General features: G+C 38.2%; 1 protein-coding gene across 1 annotated transcript; it reads right to left on the bottom strand.

The window, feature by feature from the left end:
- Positions 1-12940: 12940 nt before the first annotated feature.
- LOC308503830 (olfactory receptor 56A1) lies at positions 12941-13885 on the bottom strand (the record flags this gene model as incomplete). Its single annotated transcript, XM_081063495.1, has 1 exon — positions 12941-13885. The coding sequence occupies one exon, from the start codon at positions 13883-13885 to the stop codon at positions 12941-12943; it is 945 nt and encodes a 314-aa protein (XP_080919621.1).
- Positions 13886-24112: the final 10227 nt, after the last annotated feature.

Below are 24112 nucleotides of genomic sequence, written 5' to 3'. Positions count from 1 at the left end.
GTCTTTGTGAATGTCACCAAGTTAAGAGCTACCAGTTAACAAAAAGATTGATGAACTTTATTTCATCCACACCCTAATTATATATTCCAAGTTTCCAGTTTAAAATGTGTGTGTGTGAGAGGATGATTATCAGACTCTATTCTTGGTGGGTTCCTGGACTTTGATTTTTGTCTCCTCATGCATGGAAATTGACAGATTTTTGCTTCATTTCATATTCATGTTTTCAGGATTGGCAAACGTCCTCAAAGTAGAAGTAGCTTTAAATCCTGGGTTTGTTTCTCAGTTTTTATCTTCTCCTAGTTTTGACTTTTCATTCTTTACTCTTCAGTGATTTAAAAAGTATGTTTCTATTTTATTAATTCAAGTATAGCATTTTAGTGACAATTTAGCTAAGTAAATGTTTGAATACTGACAAGTATTTTTATACATATATAAATTGAGTAATATAATACATGTAATATATATGTTATGTAATTTTATGTCCTATATATGTAGTTCTACAGCTTTCTGACATCTATTGTTTCTCTTGAGAAAGTACTCTCAGTCAAATTGTTCTTTTGTTGCTGGCACGGATGTGGAGAAAAGGGAACGCTAGTGCACTGTTGGTGGGATTGCAGATTAGTGCAGCCACTATGGAAAACAGTATGGAGGTATCTCAGGAATCTGAAAATGGAACTACCCTATGATCCAGTAATTTCACTCCTAGGCATCTACCCGGAGAAATCCAAAACTCCAATTCAAAAATCAGTATGCACTCCTATGTTTATTGCAGCACTTTACACAATAGCCAAGATATGGAAACAACTGAAATGCCCATTGGTAGATGACTGGATTAAGAAGCTGTGGTACATTTACACAATGGAGTATTACGCAGCCATAAAGAAGAAAGAAATCTTATCATTTGCAACAACATGGATGGATCTAGAGAACATTATGTTAAGTGAAATAAGTCAGAAAGAGAAAGACAAGTACCATATGATCTCACTTATATGCGGAATCTAAAGAAAAGAATATGTGAATGAACTAATCAGAAACAGTTTTGGGGACACAAAGAAAAAACCGAGAGTTGTTAGATGGGCGGGGGGGGGGGGAAATAAGGGGAAAGGTGAAGGGATTAGGAAGCAGCTGGTAACCACAAGATGGCCTCAGGGTTTTTTGAAAATTAATTTGGGGAACGTATTCAATAATGTTGTAAAGATTTTGTTGGGTATCCGATGGACATGCGTCCTATTTGGGAGACCACCTCAGAGATACTGTGGATGCCTGATCATGGCATTGTACACCAGAAGCTAAACATTAATGAATGCCAACTATAATTTTATATATATAATGTGATGGCTCGGTGTGAGGTCGGAGGGATAGTGGATGGGGGGAGGGGGGTTCACAGTGTGAGGGATATAAATGATGAACGTCTAAGTATTATCTTGTCTTGTACACTTGAAACTAATAAAAAAAAATGTTCTTTTGTAGGTAACATATTACCTTTCTGTCTCTATTAGAACTTTTTGTCTTTGGGGTTTTAGAATGTTAGCAAATGTGTAAATATATTTTTAATTATTCTGTTCATGATTAATTAAGCTTCTTGAGTCTGAAGATAATTCAGTCATTACCCTTTGAATATTTCTCCTTCCCCTTATTTTCTATATTCTTTTGTTTATATTCAGCTTGGGGTATATTAAGCCTTCTTATTCAATTCTCTTTACCTTTTCCCCTCTACTTCACATGCTTTTCTCTTTGAAATTATACTGCTTTCAGATTAAGCTCTTCAACTTTAGCTTCATTTTACCAATTCTTAACTCAACTGTGTCAATCTTTTGTAATATGTTATTCATTTCTTTTATCAATTACTAAACTTATATTTTTCAGAAGGTATTATAAATTTTTCTCAAACATACCTGGTTTTCTGATAGGTTAATGCTCCTTGCTCATATTTTTGGACTCCATTTTTTTGTTTCTTTAACCATTTTAAACGCAGTTGTTGTAACCTATGTCTGGTAATTCCATTTTCAAAGTTCTTGTATATAATTCTGCTGATTCTTGCTCATCTTCTGTCATTTTGGATTGTGAGCACATGATCAACAGTGAAATATCTGTGAAATCCTTTAAGATCATCCTAAGGACATTTTATATTAATTTCTCCACTTGGGATATCCCAGGCCACATAGTATAAATTCCAAATCAAACCTACCTGAGGCAAACTTGTTTTATTCTCTCTAAAGTCTAGTTCAAGATGAAACATGTGTGTGTGTGCACATGTGCATGTGCATATGCATTTGTGTGTGTGTGTATTTCTTGTTTAGTTCTTTACTCAGGAGCAAACATCGATGGCACTATGATGACCTGTGTTTCTTAACTCTACTTCTCCCCCTTGTGAGTATCAAAGTTTTTGTGTTCTCTATCTGTATGATCATTTAAAATGCAAACCCTTTTATTGTAGAAACTGATAAATGTTCCTATTATAGCCAAAGATTCAATGTGTATTCTTCAGTGTTATTTTCATCTCCCATTCCTTTTGACCACTAGCGAATTTCCTTACTTCTTTTTTAAACATATGCATTTGAGAGGAGGTTTATTATGCTTTACTTTGATGTTTAACAGCAGGAGGATTTTCCATGTTAGGTTCTGCCATGAAATAAAAGTCAGAACTGTTCTTCACAGGGAGGATAGGATTCATTTATGCATGTAGTGGTATGGAATACTCTTTCAGTGTGAAACATGAGAAAATGCCCCTAAATAACAAATGTTTGTGCTCTAAAACCCTGTTAGCTCTGTTCACATAATTATTCTCTCTTCCTCTGGATGGAGCTGGACAGGTAATTAAGCTGGTTGTCTCTAGTTTATCTACTGATACGTGTATTGAGATTATCCAAAGCAATTAATTGATCCTGAAAGTAAGATAATGGTGACCCACTTTGAAGATTATAAAAAGACAAAGTCCTAGTGTCACAGTCTAGAGCAGAAGAATAACTTAGTTGACTTTCTTGTAAAAAGAACAGAAGAAGAGAATGGAAGAGGAACGACATAGGTGGGACAGAGAATAAAAGAGCAGAGGTAAAAGGAATGAAGGAAGGAAGAAAAAAGGAAGGGTAAAAGGAAAGGGGGAAGACAATGGATAAGGAAGTAAAAATAACAAAGCTATTGAGTGATTGTAGTTAATGTTATTATGTATGTAATTGAATAAAAAATCAAACTGAAATAATTGCTCTCATCCTTTTTTGTGAGGCAATTAAACTGAAATATGGAGAGTTTAAATTCTCTTCCCAATTCATACAGCTGACAACAGCAAAGCCAGGATGTAAAATCTGACTTCCAAACTTAAAATCCAAAATTCTTTATGCCAAAAGTGAGTGTCAGAAGGCTCTTTCTCAAAAGCATTTAGGCATATTGGTCAATCTGTCATTCGATGAGACTAGGAACAATGAGGCATAGTGGTTATTACAACATGTTTATTATTTTGGTGAACAATGCAATCTACTTGGCTAAGGTAAAAAGATTATGGTGCCAAATGAAAGTGAAGGTGATATTAAGCAAAGCAGTGTTTACCAAACAACAGAAAAAAGAAATGAAGAGAAAGTAAATCTTATACTCTCAGAAATAAGTTCTAGCTGACATATTAATTGGCTGGATAAATGTAGTATAGAGTTACTCAGATATCCTTTAAGTCAGCAGCTCACCTGGGAAGTCAAGGAGACTGGTCTCATCTCAGCTGTGAGGAGGCAAAACTCATGAATCCATCAATATCCCTCATTTGGCTCAATCTACAAACAAATCAATATTTACTTTTATAAGAGAAAACAAGCATAAATCCAAGGAAACTCTCAGCCACTTTCTCAAACAGAACACAGTTCTTAATTTTATTATAAACATTGAAGTAAATGCAATAAATTCAGTGATTTTGTCCAGAAAATCCACCAAGGTCTGTTCTTCCCTAGAATATTGACTCTTCTAGTCCCCTCCCCAACTATGTCCTAACACCAGTATCTCTCGACAGACCACAAACCGAATCAACTCAAAGAAAGGCTGAGCAGAAAATCATTGCTTGTTTTAGTCAAATATTGGACTCAAGACGTCACCTTGATAGAATGTCAAGGTAGGTTTCAGGAATATGTTTGCACAGTCCTGAGCTGAGACTGGCTCTGGGGAGGGACTCAAATCCCTATACTGCATCCATTGGACTTCCACTCCTGAGGTGTAGCTTACCAATGTTCCACACAGTGGCACTCTCTTCCTTCTACCACAGACAATGGGGAGAACTGGAAAAGATGGTAGGAATCTAATAAGGCCCCTCTGCCTCTCTCTCGTGAGTCTAAAAGAAAACCTGATGAACTACTTCATAAGGCATCTGAAGGAGGCAAACAAGAAGCCGATCAGGCTCCAGGGCTGACAGAGTCTTAGACCAGGAGGGCCACAAAATCTTCCACCGCTCTCCTTCCACTTTTCACCCTTCCCATTCTACAATTTGGATTTCAGTCGACAATCAATGTATATGAGTGACAGAGACAAGGCTAAGTTTATCAAACAGAGTTCTTCCTCTTAGACACAGATACATTTACATTTTCCAGGCTCACTTGAAATTAGGTGAGGCTAAAAGACTAAGTCTGGCCAAGGAAATGGCATTCACCTCTTCCAGGCATATGGTCTTAACAACCTCTCTCATGCCCTGTATACTCTCGCCCTCTTCCCACCTTTGGCCAATTGCAGATAATCCGCTGGAAGACATGAAGCCCTAGAAAATGATGGACCCACACAATGGAGGATGCTAGGTCCCTGAATGGTTGCATCTAGGATAGCTTCCTCTTCCACATGCATTGGACTGGATGTCATCAAAAAATAAAATTGGGCATTGTTAAATGACAGATAAATTGGAATTGTTTTTTTCAACAGCTGGCAAGTTATCCTGACTAAGGCTGCAGACAGTGAGTAAACTGACATCCAGTGCTAGAAAGAGCTCATAACAAGGAAAGCTGGCATGCCTACTAAATGGTAACTCTAGGAGATATAGTTGGAACAATTCAAAATAATTGTGTGTGCTTGCAGTTATTGATTCCACTTGACAAATAGATGAAATCTGGCTGGTTTTCAAGGAGAAATTAATAATAGAGTCCATAAGAATGGAGTCTTGAAGAATTGTTCTACTGCTTGGTAGATCAAAGATTAAGAGAATGATTTAGAATGCTTTTGAGTAACAAAGACTCATAAAAACTAGCCCTGAGAATAAACCAGATTTTGTGTTTAGCTGTTCTACTCGAATCTGACAGCCTTGGAACAAAAACATTAAGTAGGAAAAGAGTAGCATGAGGAAAAAGACAATATATTTTTTTTAACTATGCCTAAGAAAAATCTTTGAGTGTGTGTTTTGTGTGGGTCTCAGCCTATGGATAGTGATGTTATTGGCTAGAAATGCCAGGAGGCATTCACCTGGATAGAAAGCCACAGATATTTATTTCCCTAACCGGAGCCACTATTGAGGCTACACCAGTCTTTTGGCAGTTTTTGTCATGATTGGAAGGTGCACCTCAGCGACGATCATCAGGAAACTTTGAAGACATAAGGTTTGCTACTCACAAATCTTGCAGGATATGGAGTATGGCTGGGGCCACACAGCAAGGTCCAGGGTACAGAGAGAGAGAAAGAGAGAGAGAAGAAATCTGGGGTGCTGCCTTTATTGAGGTCGAGGATGAAGTGAGAGGGTTTCACCAGTTCACTCTTATTGGTGAATTTAAAATACAGTTCTCAAGAAGTAAGTGCCCGAAGGGATAAGCAGGATCACTCAAAAGGTCAGTCAACTAGGTCAACCAGAGTTTCTAAAATGGCAAACTTTATAAGCCATGTAGCCTCTTTATCTAGTTGTGTAGCTGGCAGTGTGTTTGTTTGAGATGGATGTCTTTTGTCTTTGAAGTGGATGCCTCAGCAATCAAACGCTTAATGTCAGGCACTCACATTATAATCACAAAAGCTAATTGTCAAGCACTTACACTACAGTGTGATTCCTAGCACAAGGAACTGACCTAACACAAATAGAGCAGAAACTTGTTAGGTTTTTGTGGGGGTTCATTACCAAAGAAACATGAGCTTGGATTTTAGAGAAGGTTTTTCATGAAGAATTAAAACAATTATTGATCCTAATATTTTACAACAAGAAGTGGGCTCCAAATTACTTTGGGGAACTTATTCAATAGTGTTTGGAGATTTTGTTGGGTGTCCGATGGACATGTGTCCTGTTTGGGAGACCACCTCAGGGATGCTGTGGATGCCTGGTCATGGCATTGTACACCAGAGACTGGACATTAATGAATGCCAACTATAATTTTATGTGTATAATGTGATGGCTCGGTGTGAGGTCGGGGTGGTGGTGGATGGGGGGAGGGGGGTTCACGGTGTGAGGGATGTAAAAATAAAATAAAATAAAATAAAACTAAAAAAAAAAAAAGAAGTGGGCTCCAAATGTAGTATCTGCAAAATAAGTCACGGCTCCAATGCCTGCTTCACTTAATGCCAACTGGGGACACTGAAGAAGGTACAACCCCCCCAAAGGCAGAACAAGGGGGAGAGTTCCACCCAAAGAACATAACCTGTGTCAGGTCAGGGAACTTAACTGGCTATCAGGAGGTAAAATATGTTGCAATGTCTGCCCCAAAGTATTCTAGCATTACCAATGACAAATTGAATTCCATGCTTCACTTCCAACTGGAAATCTTTATGGCTGGTCCCCAGTTTCTGCTCCACCATTAAATATGTGGTGGGAGAAAGAAATGACTGGTCCAAGAAGAATCACCTCTGGACCTCATGGAGAAGATCACACACTCCTGAAGATCTTGGGCTTTGTGCTACATACAGGGATTAGTTGAGAATTTGGATAGACTGATTTGGGAAGCAGTAACATATATTTTACACTCAACAGTCTCTTATTATCTAATTATATAATTTCTTTTAAGAAATGAATATTCGGGCCGGCCCGGTGGCTCAGGCGGTTAGAGCTCCGTCCTCCTAACTCCGAAGGCTGCCAGTTCGATTCCCACATGGGCCAGTTGGCTCTCAACCACAAGATTGCCCGTTCAACTCCTTGAGTCCCGCAAGGGGTGGTGGGCTCTGCCCCCTGCAACTAAGATTGAACACAGCACCTTGAGCTGAGCTGCCACTGAGCTCCCGGATGGCTCAGTTGGTTGGAGTGCATCCTCTCAACCACAAGGTTGCCAGTTCGATTCCCGCAAGGGATGGTGGGCTGCTCCCCCTGCAACTAGCAATGGCAACTGGACCTGGAGCTGAGCTGCGCCCTCCACAACGAAGACTGAAAGGACAACAACTTGACTTGGAAAAAAGTCCTAGAAGTACACACTGTTCCCCAATAAAGTCCTGTTCCCCTTCAAAAAAAAAAAAAAAAAAAAGAAAGAAATGAATATTCAGTGACCCAGCCTCTCCTGTAGGCAGCTGGATCTACACGAGGAGTCTGGTCAATTGAAGGATAGAGAAAATGATGTAAATCTCTCCCAGGTTGAGCCCCTAAAACCTCCTACACATTCTCTCCTTTCACTTGTATGACAACCAGATACAGGAGTACAAGTGGAGATCCCTAAGTACCTAGAACGTGGAGAATCCATGTAAGGAAAAAATATGGACCCCAAAAGGATGACATGAAGCAAAGCCCCCACACATTGGAATGGAATATGGATGAGAAGTAAACTTTTATTGTGTGAACTTACTATGATGACTTTGTTGCATTATAGTAACTTTCTTTGCATTGACTAGTTCAATACATGATGGCTTTTGATGTGCATTGCCTTTGCTATCTATAATCTGGAGCATGAAAAACTTCAGAAAACTACAAAGCTATCCAGTTGAAGTCAAAAAATGCAGCTCCGTCCCTAAACAATGTAATATGAAAAGTGGATTTAGATAGAAAAACATCCCTAATCTCTTACTCTTCACTTTAGTCCCTATTAGGTGAATGACCATTAGTAAATTCACCTTATTTCTTAGTTGACTAATCTGAGAAACTGGGAGTAATGATAACTCATGGGCTATGCTGATAATAATCTCTCTGAAAGTAGTTTGCCTCTTGGTAACGAGGCTAATCAGTACTGTGTTCATCACACATAAAGCGCTCAATAAATAATTTTTGGTTGAGTAGATGAAGAAATGAATAAATATTATTATTACATATGGTCCTTAACCAAACACTGCTAATGCAACATCTTATTAGATACTGAGAGACATACATCTTACCCTTATGAATACCGGACTCATTGATGATACTGATTCTGAAATGTCACCGAAGGGAAAAAAAACAGAGTATAAATTGTTATAACCCCTTTTATTTTTTCAATCAATTTTTCAAATCCCAATGCGCCTATGAGAAGGAAGTACAATAACTTCTTCTTGAAGCTGTCCCTCCCCTAAGTGTTGGAGATCCCAGGAGTTTTCTGATACAGTTGTCAGTCCCCTTTCAAACACCAAGCAGAGGTTGAGAATTCACTCCAGCATTGCTATTCCCATTGATAGCCACAAGGAGGCACTGTTGACGTTCCTGTAATGTAGCTTTTGTTTACTCTTGGCAGTAAAATCATGCTGTTTAGACTCCATGGCTGCCCCGCCTGATGTCCCACACTGAGCCTCCGAGGTCACAGCTTATGTATTCCTGCATGCTTAGAATATATCCCAAAGCACAATGGAGTTTCAGGATGACTACGTACTAAGAGGCTCCCAGATTCTATTTTACATGTGGAAAACAGTTTCCTTCGCTCAACAATACTTAGGTCTTTGTTTTGAGCACTAGTCACCAGCATAGACTGACTCCCTTTGTCCTCCAGATACTTAATTCCAGCGGACTTGTTGCTCTTTCTTGCCACTGGGTCTTGATTTAAATCTGCTCTGTTCCTGAATAGCAGTGTACAATGGCTTCAGATATTCTTTCTCAAAAGATTCTGTGTTCATTACAAATTACTCATGCAAATGTAACTAACCTGCAAACCAGCGAATGAGGTGAGTGGCTATTGGTAAGCCACTCACTCCGCGCCCTTCAGACAATTGGACTATAGTCAGCCAATATTAGCAAAGTGACTTTTCACAGAGTTTCTTAGTTAAACTGACAAAACATCTGTACCTCATCAAGTAATATTTTTCTTTTAGTTTTATTGAGATATAATTGATGTGCAGCACTGTATAAGTTTAAGGTGTACACCATAATGACTTGACTTACAATTATTCTGAAATGATTACCACAATTAGTTTAGTCAATATCCAACACCACATATAGATAAAAAAGAAAAACAGGAAAAAAAATGTTTTGTTCCTTTAGGATTTATTCCACTTTTTTTTTTTTATTTATTCAACTTTTAAACATACCATACAGCATTGTTAACCATAGTCATATGTTGTACATTCATTACGTTTCCAATACTTATTTATTTTAAAATTGGAAGTTTGTACCTTTTATACCCCACCAATTTTAAATGCCTTTAGTTTATGATAGTTCATTCTATCCACTCAAGACAGTGTTCAAAGGTTGCTACTAAGCTCATTTCTTTAATGCTATGGGAATTTTACAGCAGAGTTGTGTTTGTCCTTCAAGATCTGGCTCTTGAAGGGCGGATGGGTGGCTCAGTTGGTTAGAGCAAGAGCTCTGGGCAACAGGGTTGCCAGTTGGATTCCCACATTGGCCAGCAAGCTACACCCTCCACAACTGGAATGAAAGACAACGAGCTGCCACTGAGCTCCCGAGTGGCTGGAAGACTCAGTTGGCTGGAGCGCGTGCTCTCAACCACAAGGTTGCCTGTTCGACTCCCACAAGGGATGGTAGGCTGCGCCCCCTGCAACTAAGATAGAACAAAGGTGACTGGATGTGGAGCTGAGCTGTGCCCTCCACAACTAAGATTGAAAGGACAACAACTTGACTTGGAGCTGATGGGTCCTGGGAAAAACACACTGTTCCCCAATAAAGTCTTGGGAAAATACACTGTTCCCCCAATAAAGTTCTGTTCCTCTTTCCCAATAAAATCTTAAAAAAAAAAAAAAAGATCTGCCTCTTAAAATAATCCTGCTCCCTTATTACCTTTACCTGGATGTAGAATCACCCCAAAACTGGTCATAGGACCATTGTGTTCAATTTCTTGAACCAGCTGCACTGGGCTTGACAAATCTGTGAGAAACTGTGGCCCTCTTAACCTCTCTCATCAGAACCAGAGCAGAGCCAATCTTAAGTATGTGGCTTGTCCATTCCTTATACTCAGGACTCTACTGTTATGAAACTAGAGATCCATGGTAGATACTATTTGTCAACTCTTCTCTTAGCTACTTCAGCATCATAAATAAGAGAATGTATACTGAGCCCCTCGATGTGCCAAAATTGTGCAGGTTAGTTTGAGGAATGACAACTGGTGTGTTGGTTCCTACATTCTTTAGAAATTCCTACAACGGTTTGGTAGTTTCCATTCCTGTGTACACCCATTTTGAGCCAAACTTCTCATAATTATGTTGGCCATTGCTTTAATCTAGAGAAGTCCTCATTCAGGAATTAAGATCTAAATTTTGACCAGCTAAAAGACTGCTCTTTGAGTCCCTTCTGGGTTTGCAGCTGGGTAAAAGCATAGCTGAGGTAGAGAAAGCACTCCTAGATGGACAAGATGTTTGAAAATATTACCTGACCACATGTATCATATTTCTATGAATTATATTCTTTCTGCTAGATTTTTAAAAAATTTATACTATAATCACCCACAGAAGGCTTTTATGAAAATTAAAGATTATCATGCACACTGATAGTTTGCGAGTGCTCAAAAGATTTGAGCTTTTCATTTCATTATTATTATTATTATTATTATCAGTATATAAAGACACTGAAATTATAATTATTTTAGGCATTCAGTGTTGAAGTCAGCCATTCTGTCTTCTGAGGGACAGTAGGAAAATGGTGGTGGAAAAAACTCTTCTAGCAGTCATGAGATGGAGAGAGGCCCAAAATACTGAGTGTCACATGTGTGGCTCTGGCTTGAGGAAATAAAAGCCAAGCCTGAGAACATACGAGTGTTAAGAGCCCCTTCTTGTAGGTAAATGGGTGTCATTTTCTTTCCCACTGTTACTGAGTGTGGCTTTGGAGAACCTGGAGCCCACACCAGCAGTGGGTTTCAGTTACTCTATCTAATTGCCCGTGTGGGGCAGTCAACTCCTACTGACTCTATTTCTGTTGTCAATAATACCAAATTTTTTTATAGCTATGAAAGCTGCCCCTATGACATTACGTCATGTCTCTTTACCTGTCTCTTTACCTGATTCTGTCTCTAGTTCCCTGGGAGGCATTGTGCACTGCAAAGTGCTATTACAGCTGTCCCTCGTGTTGTCATAAGTTTCAGACTCAGAATCAAAAGGATCTGCCCTCATTAACTCTTGTCTCCCTGTTCCAAACTCTCCCATCCAAACTCTGCTTTGTGATGCTGGGGTTCAGACTTTGGGACTCTTATTTGTCAGCTGGCTCCTTCTTAGTTTGCACCCACAGAGAATAACAGAAAAAGACTGGAAGGTCGAAGCAGGGGAGGGAATACTTGCTTCTTCCTGTCTGTTCCTCTTTTGGCAGTATCCCAAAGCAATGACTTGGCATGCAGGCAGTGGAGTTGATTCTAGTCTCCAAGATTGGTTGGTTGGTTGGATGGATGGTTAGTTGAATAGATTTGGGGTTTGGGTTTGGATTTGAGTTTTAGAACTCCCAGAATTAAATCAGCCTCACTGAACTCCCTCAGAGATATCACCAGTAGGATAAAGTTCCATTCTCAGAGGTCTTAGCCCCAGCCATAAGGGCACCTCCTCTGGGCTTCTGTGACATTAGAACCAGAGTCAGAACCCATACTCAGCTTTCTGAGACTCAGTTCAATGAATGAGTCTACCGCCGACATTCTGTGTTTTAACCCAGCCTCTTCCTAAGTGTAAGGTTCTTCCTTCAGGTACTATCTCTGTGTTACTTCATCCCCTTTTTTGGTTTCATGTCTCCAATACCCATTTAATCAATTACTTACATTACATTTTATAAAAATAATGTGTGCAATATCTTTTGTCCTGATTTGACCCACTGTTACCAAGAAACTCAGCAATATGCCTAGTCTTGCCACCTTCAACTAGAGACCTTGAGCAGAGTCAACAGATCAAATAAGACTTGAATTTCAATTCACTGCATGTATAGCTCAACCATACCTATAGGGGAAGTGGCCAACCCACTATTCTCATCAGTTTCTCCATTTCCTGCCCCATTGGTATCTCCTCGCTCAACCTGCATTCTCATTTTCAAGACTCCCTGAAGGTAATGAGGTTATGATAGATAGAATAGAAAGCTGGCATTGTTTTGAATTATTATGAGCACTCTTTCCCTGTGATGCTGCAGATGCTCTGTGGGGCAGAACTCTACCTTCTCTGAAAACACACTGACTGTCAAGGATGTAGGTACAGGCAGGATACACCCAAGGACAGGCTGAAGTACAAAACACAGGCCAAAGCAGAGTAGCATGGAAGCCTGATCTCCAGCTTCAATTGTACTTAAAGGAGTATTTCTATAGAAAGAGCCTAAACTCTATGGCCTGGATTTCAGTCTCTACTCTATCACTTCCCAGATATATGATCTTTGGCATTTACCTCTGTTAAAGTTATCTTTTATTCATTTAATTTTTTTTTGCTGTATAAAATGGAAGTAATGATACCTGCAGGAATGTTGTGACGATTAAATGACTTAAATATAATTGCCTATGCTCAAAGCATTTACTCAAGAAATATGAGTTTGCTCCCTCTTGCTTACCTCCACCTGAACCAGGCGAGAAGAATAAAGGAGGTTATCTGGGTCAGTTAAGAAGTGAGTCTTGGTATATGTAATAAATACGTACTCACAGGCATTTCTCTACCTTGCTGCCTAGGCAAAATCATTGAGAAGGAAGGGGAGAAGGAATTAGAAGTCTTTTCTACATGTTCACATCCCTCTGTGCAGCAATTTTTGAATTCCTTGTTTTATTTCTTTGGTCCGAATCCCATATACAATAGGGTTCAAAGCAGGAGGTATGAGGTGATGAAGGACATTGAGCAAGATCAGAATGTCCATGGGGACCCTCTTCCTGGACACATTTGTCAACACCACAACCAGCAGGATGGTGCTAAAGAAGAGAATAAGGATGAAATGGGAGCCACACGTGCTCAGGGCTTTGACTGCAGCCCCCTCAGCCTTGAATTTAAGCACAGCTCTTAGAATGAAGGTGTAGGAAAGGAAGATGAGGATGAAATCTGAGCCCAGTAAGGTCCAACCAGCCACAAACTGATAGATTCTGTTAAGAGTGAAATTGTCACAGGAGAGCCTGGACACCGAAAGGTTGGCACAGATGCAGTTCTCAATGACTTTTTTTCCACAATAATGAAGCCGGGCTGTGAGAATAGGAATGGGCGCAGTGACAAGGGCATTTCGTATGACAATGAAAACACTAGCCTTGGCCACAAATTTGTCAGTGATGATGGATGAGTATCGTAGTGGGTGGCAGATGGCCACGTAGCGGTCATAGGCCATGACCATGAATGTGCAGGACTCCATGGGAAGTAAACTGTTCATGATGAACATCTGGAGGAAGCAGGCAGAGAAGCTGATGGACCTGAGGTCAAACCAGAAGATGGCCAGGACCTTGCGGATGACGGTGAGGCAGAGCACCATGTCCAGCAGAGAGAGGAGGCTGAGCAGGTAGTACACGGGCTGGTGCAGAGAGGCCTCCAGCCGGATGGTGATCAGAAGAATACCATTGGCCACCATGGCCAGAAGGAAGAGGAGACTGAGGGGCAGGGACAGCCAGTGCTGCCAACTCTGGTAGTTAGGGAAGCAGATGAGGTGGAATTCAAAGGCTGGAGCAGTGGAGTAGTTGCTGGGCAGTGCCATGGAATGAACCTCAAGCTGAGAAGTCTTCTCTTGACTATTCCTATGGGCAGATACAAGTGGTGATTTTTAAAGTTGACTTCAAAAGTATCCCTCTCACTTATTGTTTAGGAAGCTAATTATATATAGGAGACTCTTCCTAAATAAAGCAAATTCCAGTCAATATTTTAAATGTAGAGTCATGAGACAACAAATAATGCTATGGTCTATGAAGAAAAATGAGTTAATGAGAAAACTAGTTTTGAAAATAGAATAATAGGGAGTAACCTCACAACATTAAAAATGTATAACGATTTAGATCAGTATGGTACGAGTGTAAGAAAAGCAAACTCTTAATAGCATAAAGGAGATAGGCCAAAACACACCTAGTTTTTACAATAACTATTACATGATGAAGGAGGCATCAAACCTATGGTGGATAAGAAGTTTCTTTAATAATAGGTGTTTTGGAGATAATTGTTGACATTGTTGAGGGAAACCTATAATTAGGTCCTCACCTACTACCATATACCAATATAAGTGGGGATGGATAATTTCATTGTATCCCTTTCCCAAACTCATGGTATACTAGAAGAAAATAGAATGTAAAATTGATTACATCAGTCCTTTGTTAAAACCCTAATCCTCTTTAACTATAACCATTCATTTTCCAAAGCCTGCACCTGACCATTCCAGCACCCTTGGAATAAGCCTAAAACAACAGGAAAGGCTGCTTTTACTATAAACTTACAGTTACCAGTTTTAAATGGGCCCTCAGCATTGCCTGTCCATCCTACAAAGCTTTCTTGATCAACTGTCCACTCTTGCCTTTTCAAACCTTCATTCTTTTCAATCCTTGAACTCTTCTTCTGTTGGAAGGTGACATCATCTACTACCTCACAGAGAAAAGAGAATGCATCCAGTCAGATTTTCTTCAACTTTCTAAGATAAAACTTAAAATTTTTTTGCACATTCTCCCATCTTTTCCTTGTTTCCTCCCATTCGAATCTGTCCATCCTCAAAATGTCAAACCTTCCACTTCTACATTGAATCCTAGTATTCCCAGCTTGTATTTGTATTAATTGTGCATTCTACTTCCCTAATTTTGAGTTATAGTTCCTTCTTTACTGGATCGGCACTGTCTTTCAAAGATTCTCCAGTATCTTTCATCTTTAAAAATAACTTAAAAGCCTCTTTTTTTCCTTTCAGCTATTTTTCTTGGCCTTTCCTTTACAGGCAAACTTCTCACAAACACTGTTATACTTTTTGTCTCCATTTCCTCACCTCATATTCATTCTATAACTCCCTGCAATGTGGCTTCCTTCTCTATTAGTTTCCACAAAACAGTTCTCAAAAACAAACATACAAAAAAAATAGATTGTTGAACAAAAAAAAATAGATTGTTGAATCTTGCTAAAACAATTGGTTGAATCCTCTTCCTTGAAACATTCTCTTTGGTTTAATTTGTATCACAGTCTCCTGGTTTTTCTCATGCCTCCTGGTATCCTCATTTTCTCTAACATGTTTTTCATCCACTACATCAGTTTCAAGATTCAACCCTGGATTGTCTTTGATTTTCTTTCCCTCCTTCTGCTACTCTGTTCTGCTCTTTCCCACTTCTTTTCTCTTTTCCACATCTTCAATTACCATCTTTATGTTGATGATTACTAAATTATATCTCTTAACTTAGAACACTTTAGAAGCCTATTGACATATCAACTTAGGTCTCTCAAATATATGCAAAACTCACCAAGTCCAAAATTAACTTCAGATTTTTCTACCAAAGCTGGTCTTTTTCTAGCATCTCCTATCTCAGTGAATGGCATATATATGGACAGTTCCACAAGACAAAGACTTAAAACCATTTTGAACACATCCTTTACCTGTGCCACCCATTACAAACCCACCGTCAAGATCTGTCAGGTTTTCCTTTTAATTAGTTCTTGAGTCCATCTACTTCTCCATCTCCACTGTCACCATCCAAGACTAACGTACCATTATCTTTTGAATGAAATAATAAAATTGGCTCCTAATGCATTCTAGGTTTTATTATAAAACCATCCATTACTTTAAAATCAGAGAAATTTAAAAATATAAACCTGATCTCATCACTTATAGGCTTAAAATATATCATTGGTTTCTCATTGTTAATAAACTAAAAACAGAAGCCTTAACTTGCACTTCATCAGTTCGCAAGTTCATGAGAGAAGAAACCATGCCTGTTGGGTTTTTTTCCATCACTATATGTACAGTGTATAGAAAGATTCTTTTATGAGTGCTCCTGAGTCACTGAATAAATTATTTAATAAATAAGTACATGAGTGAATGACTAAAATATCATTTGCATCCTTCGTCATTTTCCCATCTCATTTGATAGACTTTGCTTCTGGCTTCCTGAGCTCCAGCCACACTGTCCTATCAGATCTTCAAATACAACATACATATCTGCTCCTACTTCTCTTGAAAAACTATGCATTATATGCATTATATGCTCCCACACATACATCCTCTTACTTACTATTCATCCTTTACATCTCAATTGAAATAGTCTCGTTTCTGGGGGGTTTTCTCTAACCCTCTCCAGATAAGATTAAGGTCTCCTATTTTATGATCTCCTAGTACTTTCCCCATCCTCCCAGTTTGTAGCTATATATTTATGTGATGTTTTAGTTAAATATTCCTTTGGACCCTTATTAAGTTGCTAACACCTTAGATGAGTTTTGATGGATGTGGAAGATTTATAACTGTGGGTGGTATATTTCAGGTATATAAAATGGATTATGTAAAAGCATGACAATGAGATAGAGAAAAACTTTGGAGGGAAATTCTATGAAATATTTAATCTGGCTAGAGTGAAGAGGATAGGGAGTTGAAGGAAAGAATAGGAAATTGAGTTGATAAAAACAGAAAGCCAGATCATGAAGGACCTTTGCCATGCTAAAGACTTCACAATTAATCTTGTATATAAAGAGACAACAAAGAAGTATTTCTATTCGAAGAGAGACATGCCTAGGTATAAGTGACAGGAAGATCACTCTGGATGCAATGTTATGGATGGATTTGAGTAAGGAGAGAGAGAGCAGAAGCAAAAGAATAAATGATGCAATAGTCAGGATGAGAAATGGTGAGTGTCTGAACAAAGACTAAAGGACAAAGAAAGGAAAGAAGGGGCATATTCCAATGATAAGATAGACAGAATTTAGTGACAAATTAGTTATGAGAGAGACAGTAGGTGAGAAGCCCAGAATGGCACCCTGTTTTAAGTAAATAAATAGAATCACTAAGATATGAAATACAAGCAATTGAGTATGTTTCGTGTGTATGGGTATATGTCAAAGCTGAGGTGTTTATATAATCTTCACATAAAGATTTATCTTAGGCTGTTGGAAATAAGGAATTTGAACAAATTAATACCATGTAGTTTAAGATAAAAATTCAAAGAGCACCAGCTGATGTAATTGGAATAACATAAACTACAAACTGAGATTGAAACCCTGGAAAAGAGCAACATGCAAGTGTGAAGAAGAAAACAAGAGATATAAATGGGGAGTGGAGGGGTCTGGAAAGATATGAAGAAAATTAGAAGAATATGGTGCCTTAAGAAAATGGAGGGGAAATTTTCAAGTAGTGTGTGGTCAACTTGTCAGATAAGAAGTTCAGTTTCATGAGAATATGAATACCAGTTAAATTTTATAAAAAGGTTGTCATCGACCTAGACAACTGTCACTGGACTGGTGGCAATAGAAACCAGAATGAAGGGAGTTGAGGAAGTGTAAATGGGAAGGATTGACTAGAGCTAAAGAGCCTCATTTCAAGCTTGTAAGTGAACAAAAAAGCAAGACAAAAAAAGAAACATACTACAGCATGATTATTTGTCTAAGGAAAAGATAAAAATTCAGAAGGAAAGTAAGATAATTAGAGTAATTAGTTCACTGACAAAGCAACTACTGTTGTTATTATAATTTTCTTTGTAATCCTTAATGCTTAGCTTTTGTATCTCTCTGTCTCCCACCACCTTACTCTGTGAGGAAAGTGCACAACCCAACATTCTCTAGGACCTCATAGATTTTTAGTAAAATTTCATTGAAAAAGAGTTTTGAATTAGTGGACCTTGGTATTTTATATTGACGGAAATTTTCAAGGAGAGAACGTAAGAGGGGAGACTTAATCAGAATTTCAGTGTACTGAAGAGGACACTAAGGTGGGAAAGAAGAGCAGTTCTAATCAATACTATGAATGGTGGTCACTGAAGATTTGTTTGGTGGGCTTCAGGGAGGCAGGGCATGGCACAAAATGTATGTTAAAGCTTTGGGGTTTATTCATGCCACTGAGTACAGATGCTCCTCAAGAGCTCGGCCTTGGTCAATGGTAAAACCCTGGGCTATGTCTCTGACTTATAAGTCTTTTGCACTTGCCCTAATACAAACACAAAACAACTCTATTGTTCCCAGTATGTTGGCAAGCATTTTCTTGAATTTCCTCGAGTCCAAATCATTATTAACTTATCCACAGAAAAATCTCATCTCCCTGCACTAGTCTTCCATCTCCTCCTTGATCCTTATCCTCTCCATATCCTATTATCTCATCCCTAATGAATGCCTTTCTTAGCACTTTGTCCTTTTCTAGCGTTGTTTGCCATAATCTCCAAACCTGCTTATGTGCCTCCTCAAAGGCCATTTGCTAATCAACTGTCCTGTTTATCTGCTTGTGTTCATCACATATTGGCCATTTACTTGTGGAAAGACCAAACTTTTATTGCCTGAAACTCATCAAGCCCAGGACACTTGCCAGTGTTATCACTTAAGCTCCAAGTTTATTAAAGTCCATTTCTTCATCATTTAACATTGGAGAATTGAGAGAAGGAGGTTAGGGAGTAAGAAAATCTGAAATAGGAGAGAAGGTAAAGGGAACAGATTACTAGATGTTCTGACAGATGGAAGTGCATACGAGGTCTGCCAATTAAGTTCGTGAACTTCTTGCAATGATGTTGCTAAACTTTTTTGATATCAGAGAGATTATTCATTATGAATTTGTACCAGCTGGACAAAGAGTTAACCAAGTTTACTATTTGGAAGTGCTGAAAAGGCTGAGTGAAAAAGTTAGAGGACTGGAACTTTTCACCAATAATTCATGGCTCTTACATCACAACAATGCACCAGTTCATACAGCACTCTCTGTGAGGGGGTTTTTAGCTAGTAAACAAATAACTGTATTGGAACATTCTCCCTACTCACCTGATCTGGCCCCCAAAGACTTCTTTCTTTACCCAAAGATAAGGAAAACGTTGAAAGGAAGACATTTTTGATTCAGGACCTCAAGGGTAATACAACAATAACTCTGGTGGCCATTCCAGAAAAGAGTTCCAAAATTGCTTTGAAGGGTGGACTAGGCGCTGGCATCAGTGCATAACTTCCCAAGGGGAGTACTTCGAAGGTGACCAGTGATAGTCAGCAATGAGGTATGTAGTATTTTTTTCTAGGATGATTCTCGAACTTAATTTTCTGAGCTCATACATGAACATAAATCAATAACGTGGTACACAGTGAAAATTAACATAGGGATTCTAAAACTGGATTGAAAATATTAGTTGATATATACCAAGGATGTACCACACATTTTATGTATTAATTTATTTCATAAAAGTACAATATCAAGAGCAAAGTAGTTGAGAATCTTTCTAACTCTGTTCTGGACTGCCCTATCCAATTCAGAACTCTGTGCCTTAAGAAATTCCTTGTCAAAGTGAAACATAGTCATGTGAGTTACAGGATGATAAAAGGCATTGGTCCCTTTGGGGGGGAGGGTCAATTATAGATGTGTGGCCTGCATAAAACAAGGATAACAGTGATAACTTCAAAATATATGAATGGTTATCTTGGGGTAAAGGGCAACACTAGGACCATCAGAGAGAAATCACAGAGAAGCTGAGTTTGACTAAATAAGAAAGAGAGCTTTCCATCAGTCTAAAGAAAGTTTTCCTCTCTCCAGTTTAAACTGGGACAGAATTGGAGGGAAGTTTCTTCATCAATATTTTTTCTGAATCCATGTGCTAGGTGTCCAGTGAAACACTAAACTCAGCATCCTTACACCCTGCATATCACTGTAGGAGTCATAGACCTCCTTTCTTTCCTGGTCAGGCACAATGAAGCCCAATTCTCTACTTGCACTACGTCTCCTAACCAGACAAGGAAATGGAACCCTCTTATAAGAAGGCAAAGGAAAGAAAAAGAAACTAGGAGGCTCCTTACAGATGTGCTCAGGATTTCTGGATGCTACCGTGTTTCCCCGAAAATAAGACCTAGCCGGACAATCAACTCTAATGCATCTTTTGGAGCAAAACTTAATATAAGACCTGGTCTTATATTACTATAAGACCGGGTATAACATAATATAATATAACATAACGTAACATAACATAACATAACATAACATAACATAACATAACATAACATAATATAATACCAGGTCTTATATTAATGTTTGCTCCAAAAGATGCATTAGAGCTGATTGTCCGGCTAGGTCTTATTTTCGGGGAAACACAGTAATGCCTCCAGAATCACCACACCTCTCACCTCCTCGTTGAGTTTTTTCTCCCTGTTTATTGGAGGTTGCCTATTAGAAAAAGACCCTTGCCTGCCTTGTCACTCTTCCTGTATAGATCCAGCACAGCCTGCGCTACCCTCCTTTTGCCCTGGAACTTACAGAAGACGTAAAAGTGTGAGTCCCTGACGATGTATCAGCTGTAGTGGTAACCATTCTGGTATTTTGATGAATAAATCTTGAGAGTTTTATGAACTCCTTATTCCTCTCCTACCCCCACATCTTAGACCCAGCTGGGGAACAGTGGCTTGGGAAGCAGAGACTAGGGGGATGAGAAGCTGAGTCCTTTGGGAACGCTGTCTTATGGTGCTCCTGCAGGTAGGGAGTTGGAATATAACGGATGGAGTGATTTGAAACTGAGATTACAACTTGCCTAGAATCCAGAAGTCAGGAATCTGGAGCATAAGCCTGACACAAAAACATAGATGAAAATGTAGGAAAAGAGACTAAAAAGTAACCACCTTTATTATGATAGTAACTCCAATGTTTGAGTGCTTTCTGAGTGACCTAAACTTAAACTATTTAAGTTGTTTATATATTTTTTCTCATTGAATCACCTCTCCCTTAGATATGAATGAGCAACTCTTTGGAGTAGAAGCTATTATCCCCACTGCGTAGGGGACAGGTAGAGAAATGAAGCCTTGGCCAAAGTCACACAGTTAGCCACATTAGTAGCCATGTCAATCTGATTCCAGTGTCTTCACTACTGTCTTCTCTAGACCAATGAATGTGACTACAGGTATTGCTATCCTAAGAAAAATCCTAGCAAACCAAGTTCAGCAAGGTGGTAACATTTTTTTTTTAAACCAACTATATTTATCTCCTAAAGAATGCAGAGAGTTCAATATAACGAAATCTATCAACCTAAGAACATATCAAGGTTGTGGGTAAGATTGTGGAAATAAAATCATTCAAATCACAAGCAGGTTTGAATTCTACCTCTAGCATTTGCTATTTGTGCAACCCATCTATTAAATAAATGTTTACTAACTACTTACTATGCTCCACAAACTGTGCTAGACACTGTATACACTAACATGGTCCCTGCCCTCACCAACAGTTCTTTCTAAGTATGTGGTTGTTAAGAAAATAGGTCTCTCTAAATGTACTTATTAGAGTAATTTCTAAGATATATTGGTTAGCAAAGAAACAGGTGGCAAAAAGTGCATAAAAGGCTACACAAAATAATTTTGTCATGTTATAAATATATATATTTATTAATACATGAATATATAAATACATATAACTGTTATAAATATATATTTATAAATATGTACATACATACATATATATATATATATATATATATATATATATATATATATATATATATATATTATACACAATAAATTACCTCTGGAGGGATGCACAAGAAACCTGTAAGAGAAGTTGCTTCTGGGAAAGACAAATGTGTACTTGGCAGACAAGAATAGAGTGGTATGTTAGAGATTGCTAGTTGTTTACCCAATGTTCCCCATTCTTCCTTACTAACAAAACCATGATTAGTAACAAAACCTTACTAACAAAACCATGATTTTATTTGACAAGTAAACTGTCAAAATACTATACCTCTCAGAAATCAAGTGTTAGTAGATGTCATTTGGTGGAGTTTGCAAGAAGACTGTTTAATGTGAACTAACTCAGCTGAGACATGATGGTCATTTGCCCTCACTCCTTCCTCATGAGACAGGCACAGGATTGATGCCAGAATTTTTAGCAACCACCTTAAACTATCAGCAACTTTGAGGATAAAAGTTAGACTCTAATAAAACAGAAAGAAAGACTGGTGAAGCTCCACTTTTAGCTCTAAATGTCCACCTCTGAAACTCTTTTATGTAAAAGGAAAAATATTTCTAATTTGTTTGAGCCATCATTATTTGGAATTTCTATTATATGCAGTCAGAAGTAATACTGATAGAGAGAATGATTACTTTTACTGAATGCCTTTTTTAACTTCTAAAATTTTGAACCATATGCATGTCTTATCTATTTTATTAAATATTTTGAAATTTTATTCTTTTAATCATGGAGATAAAAATATAGAACAGATAAATACAGCTTTGGTAATTATGTAAAAGAAAATATACAGAATCCTGTCGTGTGCTAGCATAGAGCTTCACCATGGGGGCATTACTTTAGATAAGGTAAATCAAAAAGGCTTTAATGATGAAAGGTATGAATAAAAGTAGAGGGACAGAAACCAATCAGAAGACTTATGGTCCAGGCGAGAGATGGTGGTGGCCTAAACCAGATTGGTGGCAGAGAAAATGAATTTGAGTGGACAAATTTTGGAAGAACAGTCTAGTAGATACATTGATGAATTAGAAATGAGGTATTCAATGTAGGAATCAAATATGATTTTTAGGATTCTGTCTTGGACAACTTGGTGTATATGGGACTATTTACTATAATGCCATCACACAGTAAGATTTCTGGCTATTGCTGAGTTTACATTTGAAGTTTGTGATAATAAATTTAATGTGAAATCAATACATTTATGTATGGGATTTCTTTTCTAGCAAGTTTTAGAGGAGACAGGTATTTAGATTTAAACAGAGTTTAGGTTTTTTTCAAGCAACTATATTGGAGGCAGAGAACAAAGGAGGTAAAATTATTTCCAAGAAACTAATTAAATGGTGTGTTATAGAATCTAAGCTAGACAAGGAATAAAGTCAGGACAAGAGAGAAATTAGTAATAGTATGGAAGGGATTCTGTCATGGCTTGGGAGTCTTAACGCTCAACAACTGTGACTGTGCTGAATGTAGTTGAAAATTTGAGCCCAAAGTTACTCAGAAAGTTGGGTGTTTCAAATCTAAATTTTAGTGGTGGATCAACCATAAAAATGAGGTATGTCAAAAAATGTGAGTTTAAACAAGACAGGTTAAGTTTTGAGTACAAGCTGGAAATGCAGCCATTTCGTTTTCCCAGCAATGGGACTCCCGTTGCATGCAAATGACATTCTAATAAAAAAATCCATATAAGTGAAGTAATTAATAATTATAGGAAGAGATACATATAGTATAATTACTTAAATCAAGAATAAATCTGCATTACGCTAAGTGAAATAAGTCAGTCAAAGACAAATACCATATGATCTCACTTATATGTGGAATCTAAAGAACTGAATAAACGAGCGAAGTAAACAGAAATAGTCTCAGAGATAGAGGAAAATCTGATGGTTGCTAGATGGGAGGGGGGTGGGGATGAGGGAGAAGGGGAAAGGATTAGACAACAAATTGGTAACTACAATATTGCCACAGGGATATGAAAGACAGTTGGGGAATATAATCAATAATGTTGTAAAGATTTTGTAGGGTGCCAGATGGGCACGTCTTATTAGGGAGACCACTTCATGGATGGTGTAGATGCTTGACCACTGCCCTGTACACCTGAAGCTGAAGCTGAATAATATTGAATGTCAACTATAATTTAATATATATATAGTCACAGGATGTGGACTACAGCATAGGGAACAGAGTCAGTGGAATTGTAACAGCTGTATACGATATCAGAGGGGCAATAGATTGAGGGAGGGGTTATCACTTTGTGAGGGGTGAAACGTCTAACTATTACATTGTTTTGTATACCTGAAACTAATAAAAAACAAAAAGACTATGAAATACCCAGTTAAAATGAAGATTGAAGAATGA

Source organism: Rhinolophus hipposideros, assembly GCF_964194185.1.
Source record: "Rhinolophus hipposideros genome assembly, chromosome: 10".
Classification (NCBI taxonomy): domain Eukaryota; kingdom Metazoa; phylum Chordata; class Mammalia; order Chiroptera; family Rhinolophidae; genus Rhinolophus; species Rhinolophus hipposideros.
The sequence above is the reverse complement of the archived record's forward strand: the minus strand, read 5'-3'. Positions and strand labels throughout refer to the sequence as shown.